General features: G+C 35.5%; 1 protein-coding gene across 5 annotated transcripts in view; it reads right to left on the reverse strand.

Moving 5' to 3' along the window:
* Positions 1-17435, reverse strand: part of LOC150102137 (spermatogenesis-associated protein 7-like) — a 151681-nt gene that overhangs the window by 67804 nt on the left and 66442 nt on the right. For all 5 annotated transcript variants that reach the window (XM_090399380.1, XM_090399379.1, XM_090399381.1 and 2 more), the window contains 2 exons: positions 12300-12427; positions 10031-10369 (listed from right to left, as the gene is read on the reverse strand). In XM_090399380.1, coding sequence (XP_090255506.1) covers positions 10031-10369; positions 12300-12427 — 467 coding nt within the window. The remainder of the gene's footprint in view (positions 1-10030; positions 10370-12299; positions 12428-17435) is intronic.

Consider the following 17435-nt stretch of genomic DNA (forward strand, 5'->3'; position numbering starts at 1 on the left):
AGCCAGACCCAGAGGCGATACCAAGGTTGAAGCAATGCAGAACTCATATTTCCATATGCCAGTTGCCAAATGGTGTCACACCTTATTAAATTACTCTGGATTAGAGAAGGATGTTGGAAGTTTTTTTCACTTGGTTAGACTAAAGCTTATATATTTAGTTTAATCCTTTATCCAAGTGTAGGCAAACAAAGTTTGCACCTGAAGTATCTTCAGGACTGGGCAACTCATGGTAAAGGTGGACTAAGTTCTCTTCACTTTCCTTAGTATCCCATAATGCAAAGCACATCTCCTTGCGGACATATATAATGCTATGCATTACGAGAAGGGCCACTACCCAGACCTGTTTTGACCTTTGAGGTCTCTTGAGGAAAGTGATGAGAACTTAGTCCACCTTTGCCCCGAGTTGCCCCAGTCCTGAAGATACTTCAGGTGCAAACTTTGTTTGCTTACACTTGGATAAAGGATTAAACTAAATATATATGTAATAGTCTAACCAAGTGAAATAAAGACTTCCAACATCCTTCTCTAATCCAGAGTAATTTAATAATAAGATGTGACACCTTTTGGCAACTGACATATGGAAATATGAGTTCTGCATTGCTTCAACCTTGGTATCACTTCTGGGTCTGGCTCCCACTGAAGAGACTTCAATAAAGGTTGAAACCGGTCTGAGTAGTGACCCTTCCCATAATGCATAGCATTATACGTGTCTGCAAGGAGATGTGCTTTACATTACGGGATACTAAGGAAAGTGATGAGAAGTTAGACCACCTTTGTTACGAGTTATCCCAGTCTTCAGGACTGGGATAACTTACCCAGGCTGGATAACTTCGGGCGCAAACTTTGTTTGCTTACACTTGGATAAAGGATTAAACTAAATATATAAGGGACAGCGCGTTGAAGTTCAGAGGGCATACTGCAAATGCAAAATTTGGTACAATAGCTCAAAGATTACTTGGATGTTGCAAAACATGCTAACAAGTAAAGATATGGGAGTTATTATTCCTCTTTATAAGGGTATGATTCAATTGCATTTTGACTACTGTGCACAGATTTGATCACCAGGATTTCTTGGGGATCAGCAGGTGGTAGAGAGGATTCAGAGACAAGTGGCCAGGCTGGTGACAGGTCTGCGGAATACTCCCTGTGAGAATGGATCGAATATGTGTGGGTTACAAAGTTCAGCTGACAGGCAGAAAAGAATGGACATGAAACTTATAAGATACTAAAGGTAAAGTTTTAATACAATAACGGAAAGACATTTTTCAATATATGACAAATAGAGAATTAAGGTCATCCACAGAAGTTGTGCAAGACTGTGGTTAGTAAGGGTGTGTGTAGAGTAAATTTTTTGCATATAGAGTAGTGAATGAGTAGAATAGATTGCAAGGACAATGAATGAGTTTTTAAAGAAAGATATGATAGGCTGTGTGTGTATAAAGGTTAGTGTGAATCTCCCATGATGAGTCTCTGGACTCCATAGAGATACCATACATTGAAAGTTTTTTTCTTTTTTCTCTTTCAGTTTGGTAAGCCCATAACGAATTTAGTTTAATCCTTTATCCAAGTGTAAGCAAACAAAGTTTACGTCTGAAGTACCTTCAGGACTAAGGCAACTCATGGTAAAGGTGGGCCAAGCTCTCATCACTACTGGTCTCAGTATCTCCCATAATGCAAAGCACATCTCCTTGCAGACGTGTATAATGCTATGCATTAAGGGAAGGGCCACTACCCAGACCGGTTTCGAATTTATTGAGGTCATGAGTTGCCTCAGTCCTAAAGATACTTCAGGCGCAAATTTTGATTGCTTACACTTGCATAAAGGATTAAACTAAATTTATCATAGTCTAATACAGTGGAAACAAAAAAACTTCCAATATCTTTATCTAAGTCCAGAGTAACTTAATAATAACTTGAGACATGTTTTGGCAACTTGTATAGGTAAATATGACTTTTCCATTGCTTCCACCTTAGTATCACCGCTTCTGGGACTAGCTCTCACTGACGAGACCTCAATAAAGGTCGAAACTGGTCTGGGTAATGACTCTTCCCTTATACATGTCCGTAAGGAGATGTGCTTTGCATTATGGGAGATACTAAGACCAGTAGTGATGAGAGATTGGTCCACCTTTACCACGAGTTGCCTGAGTCATGAAGATACTTCAGGCGCAAACTTTGTTTGCTTACACTTGGATAAAGGATTAAACTAAATTTATTATAACGATACCATATAATAATATAATTAAGGAAATAATCAAGTAAAAGAAGGAGTAGCCATAGTATTCAACACTAAATACAAGGCTAATCTTCTTGAATGGCAGGCAGTCTCAAGTAGAGTGATATGGACAAATATTAGAATGGGGAGCTGGACAATGAGAATTATTTGTGCGTATGGTCCCACAGAAGGTTCTACTAAGGTAGAAGTGGAGGAATTTTTTCAAGTTCTAGAGAAAGCTACTGACACAATTAAAAAGTTGGTCCTTGTTGGGGATCTAAATAGCAGAGTAGGAAATTATTATCAGACATACAAAAATGTTTTGGGAAAATTTGGAGAAAAGAGCAAAGCTAATAATAATGGCAAATACCTGTTGGATTTCTGCTCAGGACATGGACTGGGTATTACTAACACCATGTTAAAACATAAAAATTTGCACAAATTCACATGGAGAGAAGAGGCAAGAAATAAGAAAAGTTTCATTGACTAACTTATTATTGATAGTGATGTTTTCTCACTGGTGCAGGACACCAGAGTGTACAGAGGATTTGAAATTGGAAGTGATCACTATTTAGTATTGAGCAAGATAAAATTGAATTTCATATTGAAAAGAATGACATGTAAGAAAGTTTTAAAGCGAATAAAAGTTGAGCAGCTCTCAGGTGTGAACTGTAGACTAAAATACAGAAATATTATTGAAAAGAAAATGAAAGAGTTTGAGAACAGGAATCAAACCTTGGCGATTCAGTGGCAAGCCTTGAAGAAAGCTCTGATTGATTCAGCTAGAGAGGCATGTGGTGAAGTTGTCTGCAAGGATAGAAAAATTAGAACTCCACGGGGGACACAGGAAGATAAAGAGGCAGTGAAGGAAAAGAAGAAAGCATATCAAAAGTCCCTGTCAAATAAGTCAGCTTGTGCTCTTAGAGAAAACAGAGACAAATGCAAGAATGCTAAACACTGTGTAAAACCAGCTAAACAAAAGTCATAGGAAGACTTTGGCAAGAATATAGAAAATAAATATCAAGAAGGTGGAAAAATATTCCGGAGGTTGTTGAAGAAGCTTAGGAAATGGAGGAAAGAGTGCTGTAAAAGGAGTTAGAGATGATAAAGGTGACATGAAAACAGGAGAAAAAAAGATATCCTTGAAGTATGGCGTAATTACTTTGAAAACCTGCTAAATGAAATAAGCAGTGATGACAGCACAGTGATAAAAAACACTGATCAGGCATGCAGTCAGGAATACATGTCCTTACTTGAATTGGAAAAAGAGCCATCAAAGGCTTGAAATGTGGAAAGGCAGCAGGAGTAGATGATATTCGACCAGAAATGCTTAAGAATGGTGGTATAAAAGTCTTACAGCGGCTGCACTGCATAGTTCAGAAAGCCTGGACAGAGGGACGAATTCCCAATGATTGGAGTAGAGCTCTCATAGTACCCATATATAAAAAGGGAAATAAAACTGAATGTGAGAATTACAGAGGTATTTTCCTACTAAGTGTTCCTGGCAAGATCTATGCAAGTATACTTGAGAAACGGTTGAGAAGAATTGTGGAAGAAAAGCTTGGTGAAGAACAAGCTGGATTCAGGCCAAATAGAGGCTGTCAGGATCAGATCTTCACTTTACGACAAATAGTCGAGAAAGCATGGGAATATAACAAAGATCTGTATTTAAGTTTTGTCGATTTGGAAAAGGCATATGACAAGGTGCCAAGAGAGAAGCTATTCAATACGCTGCAGTTATATGGTGTCAATGGGGCATTATATCAAGCAATACTTAGTCTTTATTTGAGTTGTGAGTCAGCAGTTAGAATTGAAGGAAGTACAGGAAGATGGTTTAATGTTAAATCTGGTGTGAGACAAGGATGTACATTATCCCCTCTGTTATTCATTATCTATATGGATCACATTATGAAGGAAAGTGGTATTAAACCTGATATCAAAATTGGAGATGTTAATGTCAGCTCTTTGCTTTATGTGGATGATGTTATACTTCTAACTAAATCCGCTACAAGTCTGCAAGATTCTCTGACTAAATTGAATAGCTGTTGTAATAGATATGGTATGAAAGTCAGCAATAAAAAGACAAAGACAATGAAAATAGGCAGAATCATTGAAAATGTCAACTGTGTTGTGAATGGAGAACCTGTGGAACAAGTAAAACATTTCAGCTACTTAGTCATGATTTTTAGTGAAGATGGTAAATTAAATATAGAAATAGACAACAGAATCAGCAAAGCTGGTATGGTGGAAAGTCAATTGAATAAATTCATGTGGAATAAGAGAGAAATTAGTCGGAACACTAAATTAGCTGTATACAAGACAGTGTTCAAACCAGTTTTAACTTATGGATCTGAGAGCTGGGTCAGAAGTAAAACACTTGACCAAAGACTAGAGACCGCAGATATGAGAGTCCTGAGAAAGATTAGAGGCGTGAACAGATGGCATCAATGGCAATATCATATTAAAAATGAGGATATTAGGAAAGAACTTGACATTGTCAGCATCCAGGAATACATTAGCAGAGCTAATCTGAGGTGGTATGGTCACTTAAATAGAATGGGAGAGGAAAGATTAGCAAAACAAGTGTTCTCTGCCAGGTTGGCAGGAAAACGACCCAGAGGAAGACCAAGATATAGGTGGATTGACATGGTACAAACTGCCTTAGACGATAGAAATATAAGATCTGATAATGTTGGAGTCTTGTTGACAAGTAACAGACTGATTTGGAGGAAAATTGTAGATAGGAAGTTAGTAATGATGTAATTTTTTCATGTAGTACTGTCATATCCTGTACACCCCTTGAGGGTACATGGCAGGAATTTGATGATGAAGTATATTTTAAAAAATACACATATTTTGATCTATCCTTAGTTGGGATCTGTGCTTTTTTACTAATGCTTCACATAATTGCATATAACCACAGTAGTGGAGCCATTTGAAGAAATAAATTGGAGCCTGTAGCAATCCTCAGTAGGAAACTTAGTTGAGGGAGTAATTATTATATGATGGAAAAGGAATTATTGTACCTCTCAGGAAGCTAAGGTATTTATTATATAATCAGCAGATAGAACTCATGCCAGAGCATAAGATTCTGAAATTCTTAAATAATATCAAGGATATGTTAAAACCAAAGAATTTTATTTGGAAATGAAATTCTTATTAACTTGAAAAGTGTCCTGTCTATCCAACAGGCACACAAAATATAGTGGCTGCTGCCTTTTAAGTATTAAAAAGGATACTCTTGGATGAACAGGTGACAAAAAAAAAACTAAGATTTCACCCACGTCTAAATGTAACCTTCACCAAAGTGGAAACTTTTCTTATTTATATTCTTCTCATAATGGGGAAAAATACTGATTCTGAATCAGTTATCTTCAATTAGAGATCTACTTATGTTTCATCTAACTTAAAATTCATACAACATAGATTGGATGAATTTGTACTTTATTATGAATAGATTAGTTGATGTATCATCTCAGTCACAACTATTAGTAGACTGAAATCAGATGAAAATACTGATTTTTCTTTCAAGTTCAAATCTAACAAATTCATTTACCCTTTGACAAAACTTATGTCTTTATGAAACTGAAGTAGGTTGTAATCATCATAAAGGAGATACTGAAAATAATGCTGAGTCTAAGAGCAAGGCTACTTTTCATATAAATTCTTTAGGACCATTTTCCCAACCATATGAGAATTTGTAAATTTTGTCATTAAATTATTAAGCAATTATGGTTTTTCATTTGCATATGTAAGTTGGTTTTCTATATACTGTAAAAGAAAGGTTACTATAAGGAAGGATTGCTTTATGATGCTTAGAAAGGCTAAATATTGTTTATTTTTTAGACTAATAATTTGGCTTTAACAAAGGTTGGCTCAGCTACACTGAAGATATTTTCATTATTTGGCCTCACTGCTGTGAAACTGAAAACAAGAACATACTTTTATTTCTGGATAATACTTGTGACATGTCTTCCTTCAAACAGGCTAACCTTAACTGTTTACATACATGCAGATCCTTACCAACACTTAACACAAAAACTTTCAGTCATTAACATTTTCATAAACAGAGTAATAAAAATTTACTCTGATGAGTGAGCTCTTAAGAATGCATTATATATTATCAGCAACAGTTACATATACAATGGCTATAGGTAAAATATCATTAACAAAATTCTTCACAAGACTACACCTGAAAATAAAGATAACATACGTTAGAGCGAAATCATAGCCATTCCATATATTAAACCCCTACAAAATCAAAGAACTTACTCATTTCCTTCAAGGATGTACTGAATTCAGAACACCTGCAACTTTCCTCATAATGGTGCAACAGGACTCACAATTCCAAGCCAGAAAAAGAGATACAAATGACTTATAAAATTTAATAATTACAAAACCTGGCCTTATACCTTGGACACACTATTTTGATTTTGATTCGACTGGAAAAGCACTTGTTCCTTACATCATATCAAAATTACATAATTTCCCTGTATCAACTAATTTAAAGAAACCTGTGAAATTCTAATCAATGACCCTAATCTTAACAATAATGACGGTTTAAAAATGTCAAGAATGTGGATGGCACATATTCAATTCATTTAACTTGTTTCAAACATGTCACAAATTAGGCCTATAGGTCTCCAGCAATCACTACTTCAGGGCTATAAACAATAATTTGACAACATGAGTTCTTTGGGAAGTTTTGGTATTGTGATCACAATATGATATAAATAAAGGGTTTAATAAAAATAAGCAATCAAACCCCAGAAACTTATGTTTGCAACCTGAGTTCTTATTTCACATACTAATTAGGCCACCACTAATTATCATCATTGGAGAACTGCATCATCTATACCAATGCCATCACTGTCGTGGGCATGGATGTTTGTGATTGTCTGTAAAAATAATCACAAACATCCATGCCCACGGCAGGATTCGAACCTGCAGCCTTTCGGCTGGAGAACGGAAATGCTAACCACTCGGCCACCAAGGCCAGCATTATTATTTTTGTTCATCGTTTCTGTAAGTATGCCCCAAGCAACACTGTCATCGTTACCTTATGTCCAACAGATCTCTCAACCCTTGTTCTCCAAGATGACAGAGAACCTTTGCATGCGCTATGTCTTGAAAGACAAGGTGCACATTTCGAGCATGTAATTTATACTGTCGAATGCAATTTATTCGACAAAGATTCTACCGATAGTTGTGAACGTACATATCATCATGTGTAAATATATATTTCTTTGTTAATAAACCTGTTTACTCCATAACATATATCATTGTAGCTATTCAATACTCCCCACCCCATACTGTATTACTGGAATCTCTGAACCAATTTCTAAGATCCATAAGAAATATAATCAAGTAGTCACCTATCAACAAATCTTTGTCTTGGTTCCTTCTCAGCTGTTAACCAAGTTCCTTATGACTGCCATCTCTTTTACTTTGGATAAACAAGATGTTCTTTTGAGAAAAGAGTCCAGGAACACCAATCTCATATCATCTATAATATGTCTGAAAAGTCCACTTTAGCAGAAGAAGGAATTAACAACTACTACTAAATCTTCTGGTCTAAAAGTTGTCTACTTCACTGTTGCAACTCTAAATTTGAGTGCCTGTTTAAAGATAGTGCCTAACAGCTACTGCTACATCACCCAAATATTCTTATCAGTTATAAGTAGTAGTTTTTTTTTTTTAAATCACTCTCACTATGTATTATATTCACCAGCATGCAACTCATATCATTTAAAAATCCATGGTGGTAGTTCTACACTTTGCAATGTCACTTCACTGAAGATGATCTATAAGATACAGATCAAAATACAGGTGTATCCTGGCCATACAACACATTAGGTTACAGACTATCATAATAATAAATTTTGTTGTATAGTGAATTATTGACTCCCCCCCCCCCTTCTTCAGTTGCAGATGTATGTAATGGCTTAATAATGTTTACAAAAAATCATATGATGTGCATAACTGATGTGAACGTTTATGTACATCATTATGCAAACAAAAAAATTTTAAATAATTTTCACAAATGAAAAAATTTTCTTATTACTGAAATAGAAAAGTTTTTTCTATTTCAGTAATAAGATTATCACATTATTAATAATAAGATAAGATGATCACATCATTAACTGATGTAACAACAGCAGTGCAAGGTTTAGCTTATGGCCTATCTCTGTGTTTGATACACCATCATAAAATTTAATAATTTTAATTTCAGCTGACTATGTTACAAGTGCCATTCAGGATATGATTTCCTTCAGATCATTTGCTATATCATTAATGTACAAATTAATAGACTAGATCTACTCCTTAATAAACTGTCTGATATCTCTCCATCAGCCATCCTATTATCCACATCAACATTATACCAGTTTGCTGCAATTTATGTAACTGAATCACATGTGCCATCCTGTCAAACAGCTTTGCAAAGTCCAGTAGTACCAATGTATAGCCATTACCTTTATCCAATTCAGTTGTCACTTTATTATAAAAGTTACACATGCATCACCTACATTAACTACATCACCTTAATAAACTGTCTGATATCTCTCCATCAGCCATCCTATTATCCACATCAACATTATACCAGTTTGCTGCAATTTATGTAACTGAATCACATGTGCCATCCTGTCAAACAGCTTTGCAAAGTCCAGTAGTACCAATGTATAGCCATTACCTTTATCCAATTCAGTTGTCACTTTATTATAAAAGTTACACATGCATCACCTACCCTACAAAGCCATGCTGTCTCCCATATAAATATTCCATTCCTGGATTTTTCCCATAACCAACTTCCCCAATAACTTGACCGTAACTCCTGTAATGCTGATCAGTCAAAATTTGTTACTCAATCTTGGAATCTCCTTTATTCAATAGAAATATTTACTCTTTCCATTCCCTCTGGACCCACTCAGAGCTGAGACTTGAACAATCTGGTCTAAGGCACTACCAATTCCCACATTTTCATAATGCATAAACTGATCACATAGCTGTATTCACATCAAGAGTCTGTAATATCCTATGCATCTACTTCCAAATTGACCTATGCACACTTGTTACTGCAATATCTCCATCTGGATGATACGCCCTTGCAAAGTGCTTACTCAGTAATTCAACTATTTGCTGCAAGTCATTCAGCTATTCATCTGCTCCCTATCATCAACACTATCATAATTATTCTACCACAAATCATTCTTCCTTTTGCTTGCCACATACCTAAAGAACTCCTAGGTGATTAATTACATTTGGCTAGCACAGCTAATTTCTTCTCATACTCTAATTTTGTTTTTCTTACCTTTGTGGCCTGTGCTCTGTACTTTTCACGTACTTGTCGATTAACTCACTCTCCTTAAATTTCCTCCATTAATTTTTTTTTTGCAGATCCTGCTTAATGATGCTACTCATCCATTTAATTCTAACTTGATTTCTCCTCCTGACACTAGGTATGCCAACTGCAACTACTTCCTTCAAACACTACTGTTACCATCTCCCATGTGCAATCAACATCTAACGACTGCAGTTTTTTATGCAATAGCACCGATTCAAGCAATTTCCTAAGTTTGTTGTAATTAATAGCTCTGTAATTTCAATATACCTCTTTAATATACCACCTCCCCCCTAAAACATCTAACGACTGCAGTTTTTTATGCAATAGCACCGATTCAAGCAATTTCCTAAGTTTGTTGTAATTAATAGCTCTGTAATTTCAATATACCTCTTTAATATACCACCTCCCCCCTAAAAAAAAAAACTGAAAGTGCAATATTTATATGTTCTAGCCAATTCTTAATTTACATTTACCTTTGATGTTTGAAAATTATGACATCCTTTTTGCCTAAATGGAGGATTATAGCATCTCATTTCTTTTATTTTTGACTTGATAGTGTTGTTCAACAATAATCGTGGCTCAAATAATTTTTCAGGAGTAAAACATCTTTGATGCCAATCTATAAGGTCACCTTTAACTTTGGAGTGATTTGGTGAAAGATTCTGACTAGATGCTAACTGTAGATTTGGTGAAAATGCTCCTTGACTGACTGCTTCTAGATACCATGTAATCTTATCAGCCACAATATTGTTTGATGGAGAAGGAGAACGAAGTTGACCCTTTCGAGGTAAGGATTTCATTCTTACATTATTCTGAAAAAAAAAAAAAATAAAAAAAAATAAAATAAATAAATGCAAACATAGAATATAATGAAATAAAAGTTATCACACAATTGTAATTTATGTTAGTGAAGACATAAAAATTCTTTATGTGGTAATAATTAATTCCTGTACCCACTTTGAGAAACCAGTTAGTCATATGTTATTAAATTTACTGATTCTTGAAAGTAGTCTGTTCAAGCTGGGTTTATTAATTAATGTTGTTATTGTGAATTGGTTTAAACTATACTAACTAATTCTGATAAGGTTGTGATATTTTATTTAAATCCTTTTACCAATTCTGATACACAGTAATTAATTAAATGATTAATTTTCTCCAAGAACAAAGCAAAAAAAAGAAAAAAATAAATAATAAAATAACTTAATTTTTCCTTTATTTGTATAATTTCTTATCTCTAGGTGATTCACTTTGATGTGCACTTCAAATGCTTGGAAACTTAAGAATTGTTCTCAAGTTTCCAAACCTGATGTTCATTCAAGCCTTTGAATGAGCATCGCTACTATCCAGATTGGTTTTGATATCTATTGAAGTGAAAAAGTAAAGGGATCTTCATAGGTTTAGATGAAGTTAGTATAGGGGTGCAAGGGAGTCAGCCTGATGGCATTAGGAGAAAGAAAAGACAACTGGATAGTATGAGAAAGCGAAAAAAAACCTCGACTCTTTTACATCATGTAGCCAAAGGTGATAATTTTTCTTTTTCACCAGTCTCATTCAGCTGAACAACCAAAAGGCCAAATGACTCTAAAGTGCAAAGATGACTGATACCTTATCTAAGTTAACCAACAGCCTTGAGTTGGCTTTTTCTGTCTAGGATTGCTTTCCAGTCATCCCTGCAAATGATCATAAGACCACAGTGAACTAAGAGAATGGAACCATTTAAAAAACCTCTCATAGTAAAAATAGACAATTTTATCTCTCCCTGGTGAATATTGCTGCATAATGTGGATGTCTACACCACCTAGCAAAAAATTTGGATCACCTAGAATGTTTCTTTCCAAATACAAAAATCATCTGACTGAAACAATAAAATTTCCACAATCCTCCTGTGAGGGATATCATATTTTTACAATATTCCTCACATTCTATCCCTGTAACTCTCATTATTTTTGCCAATAATTTTTGGTTAAGTTGAGCTGATCAATGCCAAAACTACTTTCCTTTATTTCTGATACTTCTGATTTGTGCATGCATCTAAATGAATGAAAGAAAGTTGCATTAAATGAGATATTAGAATCTGAGATACACTGCGATAATAAAATAAACTACTGAAAAGTCCCAACTCCAAGGTCCTATAGGTATAATGCTGTGCTAAAAAAAATTCGCCTCTAGCAAACTACTGCAAAAACCTATTTCTTTGGTCTCTATGGTTTGCTATAGCAAACCATAAGGACCAAATTTGTTATAAAAATCAGCAATAAAAAGGTGAAAACTATGAAAATAGATATAAAGAAGATACAAACTGCATTCCCATTAAAAAAAAAAAAAAAAACTATAACAAAATATTTCAGCTATTTATGTACGTGTATGAAGCTAGTAAATTAAATATGGAAATAGGTACTATATTAAGCAAAGCTTGGACATGCTAAATAAATTTATATGGAAAAAGTAGCCAAAACATCAAATTACAAAATAATATACAAGACAATATTCAAAAGTACTAACCTGAAAAAAAAGAAAAAGAAAAAAAAGCACAACAGACAGAAATGATACCAGTAAATTACATATAAATATTATAATAAGTAACATTAGGGAATAAGAATAAAAGTAATTATGCAAGCTATTACCATATTCTAAAAACTTTGAGCACATAAGCACAGACACACAAAAGAAAATAGTGTATATATATTCCTCACAGCTTTATAAAAATTCATATATATCTATATATGTAGTTAAGATTCATACCAATAGTTCATCTTGTCTCAGTTTAATATGAGAAGATGATGGTGAAGATGGAATACACTCACTGTATGAATTGGATCTTGAAGTGCCAGAAGAAGATCGCAAAAGATGCTGCTGCTGCTTCTGTTTTTCTATTGTAAATAGGTTTAAGAATAATAATAAAATGGACAAATTTAAACAATTTTTTGTAAGACTTAAAAAAATGAAATTCAGTTGACACTTACTATAGCAAACACCAATATAACAAAATGCTGAAAAGTCCCAACTAAACACACCATCATCATCAAATTCCTGACATGTGCACTCCCTATCTACAATTTTCCTCCAAATTAATCTGTCACTTGTCAAGACTCCAACATTATCAGATCTTATATTTCTATCATCTAAGGCACTTTTACCATATGAATCCACCTGTAATCTTGGTCTTTCTCAGGGTCTTTTTCCTGCTAACCTGGGAGAGAACACTTGTTTTGCTAATCTATCCTCTCCCATTCTGTTTAAGTGACCATACCACCTGAAATTAGCTCTACTAATGCATCCTTGTATGCTGATAATGTCAAGTTCTTTCCTAATATCCTCATTTTTAATCTGATATTGCCATTGATGCCATCTGTTCATGCCCCCTAATCTTTCTCAGGATTCTCATATTTGTGGTCTCTAGTCTTTGGTCAAGTGTTTTACTTCTGAACCCAGCTATCAGATCCATAAGTTAAAATTGGTTTGAACACTGTCTTGTATACAGCTAATTTAGTCTTTTGGCTAATTTCTCTCTCATTCCATATAAATTTATTCAGTCACTTACTACCACACCAGCTTTGTTGATTCTTTTGTCTATTTCCATATTTACGAGGGATGTTTAATAAGTAATAAGACTAATTTTAATGTCGCGAAACCGCTCATCACAATATTAATTTCTGTGGAATAAAGAAATGCTGCTGTCTGTATTAACAAAAGAGGTTGATGGATGGCGTATATGGACTGATGTGCCAGAGTGTCACGTGACTAAACGCAAGCTTGTTTAGGCGCCTATGAGCAGCAACCAGTCGTCGAAATGGAAGTGTCCTTGGAACAGCGTTATACGATTAAATTTTGTGCGCGTTTGCAAAAATTGGCATCGGACACTTTTAACTTGATACGCAAAGCTTTCCACGATGAAACAATGTTGAGGGCAAGTGTTTTTCATTGGAATAAAACTTTTAAGGAAGGAAGGCAAAATGTGGAAGATCTTGAACGTGAGGGAAGACCTTCAATGTCCATCACAGAAACAATGATCAACAGAGCAGCAGCGATTATCATCAAGGAGGATCGCAGAATTACAGCACACCAGCTGCATGTTGTCCTGAATATTTCTGTGGGAAGTGTTCACTCAATCATGGCTGAACAATTGGGACTGAAACGTGTTTGCGCCTGATGGATTCCCAAACTCTTGACACCGGAGCAAATGCAGCATCGAGTGGATGTGTGCACAGAATGAAAAAGGAGGACTGGAATAAGAAGACAACTTCTTAAAACGCATCGTTACAGCAGATGAAGCTTGGTTGTATCACTATGACCCTACAATGAAACAGCAAAGCAGTGAATGGAAGCATCCGTCTTCGCCTACCCCCAAGAAAGCAAAAACTGTAAAATAGGCTGGTAAAGTTATGACCATAATGTTTTTTTGACTATGAAGGCATTGTTTACCAACACGCTGTAGACCCGGGAATACTGTAAACAGCTCATACTATGCGGATGTTTTACGGACAATGGTACAGCACGTCAAAAGGAAGCGTCCATTGCTGAAGAATGGTTTCTTATTGCACCACGATAATGCAAGGCCATATATTGCTGGTTGTGTAGTGGACGTTTTGCAGAAGAAGAACATAGATATCCTACCACACCCTCCATACAGTCCTGATCTCGCATGTGCAATTTCTGGCTGTTTCCTCAGCTCAAGAAACCACTAAGAGGCCACCATTTCGAAAACAACAAAGCATGTGTAAAAGCTGCAGAGGCAGTTTTGAAAGAACTCTCAAAAAATGGACTTTCACATGTGTTTAAGTAGTGGACGCAACGTTGGGACAAATGCATCGTGTCTCACGGTAGTTACTTCAAAAAAGACCATGTAAATGATGACAATTAAAGGTAACCTGTTTTCTGTATAAACATAGTCTTATAACTTATTGAACAGCCTCTGTAATTTACCATCTTCATTAAAAATCATGCCTGAGTAGCTAAAATGTTTTACTTGTTCTATAGGTTCTCCATTCATATTGCAGTTGATATTTTCAATGTTTCTGGCTATTTTCATTGTCTTTGTATTTTTAATGCTGACCTTCATGCCATATCTATCTCATCTTCCTTTTACCCTCTTTTTACCTTGAGGTGTCGAGAGTTTATTAATCATCGGACCTCAAACCATTCACAGGATAAGGTGGTCAAGCCCTATGCCCTGGTGTATCCTATGTCCTGTAGTGTCGAGTTCTCAAGGCCAGCTTGCCTGCTTTGCGGGATGAAAAACCCCAGGATAAACTTGGGGAAAAACCCTACTGTCCATGCTCAAGACTGGCTAACTTGGCTATGGCTGAGAAGATCCTTCAGCTTCTCGAAGTGCACAGCCACTAGGCTAACTGCGAGGACTTTCTATTATAACAGTTATTCAATTTAGTCAGGGAATCTTGCAGACTTCTAGCAGATTTATTTAGAAGCATAACATCGTCTACATAAAGCAAAGAGGTGATATTGAATCTCCAATTTTGATATCAGGTTTAATAGCACTTTCCTTCATAATGTGATCCATATAGATAATGAATAACAGAGAGGATAATATACATCCTTGTCTGACATCAAATTTAACATTAAACCATCTTCCTGTACTTCCTTGAATTCTAATGCCCTTTCCAGATCTACAAAACGTAAATACAGATCTTTGTTATATTCCCATGATTTCTCAACTATTTGGTGTAAAGTGAAAATCTGATATTGACAGCCTCTCTTTGGCCTAAATCCAGCTTGCCCTTCACCAAGCTTCTCTTCCACAATCCTTCTCAACCATTTCTCAAGTATACTTGCATAAATCTTACCATGAACACTGTAGAGAAATACCTCTGTAATTCAAACATTCAGTTTTATTTCTCTTTTTATATGTAGCTACCATGAGAACTCTGCTCCAATCATGTAAAATTCGTCCCTCTGAACTATGCAGTGCAGCCACTGCAAGACTTTTATACCTCCATACATGAGCATTTCTGGCCAAATATCATCTACTTCTGTCTTTCCACATTTCAGGCGCTTTTGATGGCTTTTTCTACTTCAAGTAATGATACACATTCCTGATTATCACTGTGCTGTCTGGACAATTATTGATAGATAGTGTATATAGTACACTGGTTGCTTTATTGCTAGCTTGGTTGGCTGAATGGACAGCTTCCATGTTCTGAATGATGAGTTGTGGGTTTAAGTCCCACTGTAAGCTTGGCTGTTTGTTAATGTCATTTGGTATTAGATGCATTTCTTTACTAATGTAAGACCACAACCCTATTTATTGGAGATCTGAAGTGGTTTGAAAAAAAAGTTGGATAATGATAATAACATACAATAAATTTACAACCTTTCATGGGTGGAATTTGCATAAAAAAAAGGTAATTTTTTGCAAAAAAATATTCACACATTTCAAATTAATTTGGTTCAGAGTTGATCAAATGATCATCCTTGAACTTTGCATTCAAGAGGTTTTACTTGGTATGAAAATTTAGTAATTTGACATAACTGAATTAAATATTATAAAATTAATAAAACTTTTGATTATTTAACTTTCATTTTCCCTTTGATTATTTGACATTTCTTCTTTCCACCATGATGTACAATGAACAAACAGAGAAGAAGCTGAAAATCTAATCATAATTACCAGGAGAGGGAGGGAGGGAGGGAGGGAGAGAGAGAGAGAGAGAGAGAGAGAGAGAGAGAGAGAGAGAGAGAGAGAGAGAGAGAGAGAGATCATAAGATGGTAACTTGTTTAAGCGACCTCAATGCCAGACATGATCAAATAGTTTGCTATATTAAAATAAATTCATTATAACATTGTACTTATAAGTGTTCAGCTCATGCTCTTAGGAGACAAATGTAAGAAAGCTAAACACTGTGTAAAACTAGCTAAACAAAAGTTGGGAAGACGCTGGTAAGAACATAGAAAATAAATATCAAGAAGGTGGCAAGATATTCTGGAGGTTGTTAAAGAAGCTCAGAAATTGAGGAAAGAGTGCTGTAAAAGGAATTAGAAATGATAAAGGTATGAAAACTGGAGAAAAAGATATCCTTGAAGTATGGAGTAATTACTTCGAAAAATTGCTGAATGAAACTAGCAGTGATGACAGCACAGTGGTAAACAACACACCAGGCATGCAATCAGGAATACATAACGATATTTGAAGAAGAAAAAGCCACCAAAAGTCTGAAATGTGGAAAGGCAGCTGAAGTAGATATTTGACCAGGAATGCTCAAGTATGGAGGTATAAAAGTCTTACAGTGGCTGCACTGCATAGTTCAGAGGGATGGTTTCCAGATGATTGGAGTAGAGCTTTCATAGTATCCATATATAAAAAGGGAAATAAAACTGGATGTGAGAATTACAGAGGTATTTCTCTAGTGAGCGTTCCCAGTAAGATATCCTTGAAGTATGGAGGAATTACTTCGAAAAATTGCTTTTCACTAATATGCAACACACATTAAGTGGAATTTGTCTCCATTAAAGCAGCACTGAGTTCAGTGACAGATGAAGGATGTGCTGCTCTGGATCTCAATCACTGCTCCAATTCATCCCACAGGTGTTTGATGGAGTTAAGGTCAGGAATCTGTTCAGCCCAGGGCAATAGTTTAACATCCATCTCTTCATACCATTCCATAACAGCTGCAGTTTTGTGACATGTGGCATTGTCATGTTGATAGTAACATGGGTCCGTTCCATAAAAATTTCACAATATAGGCAGCACCTGATTATCCAGAATATCAAGGTACTGATATTCTGGATAAGCTGCATTCATGGAGCCACAGACAATGACCAGTGGTCCCACTTCAAACCAGCTGAATGCACCCCCACACCATTACTCCTCCACCAAACTTTACTGTGGACGCAACATACTATGCTAACAAGAATTCATCAGG

Source organism: Typopeltis vanoorti, chromosome 10 (genome assembly GCF_054136105.1).
Source record: "Typopeltis vanoorti isolate ZY-2024b chromosome 10, IOZ_Tvanoo_1.0, whole genome shotgun sequence".
In the NCBI taxonomy this organism is placed as follows: Eukaryota; Metazoa; Arthropoda; class Arachnida; order Uropygi; family Thelyphonidae; genus Typopeltis; species Typopeltis vanoorti.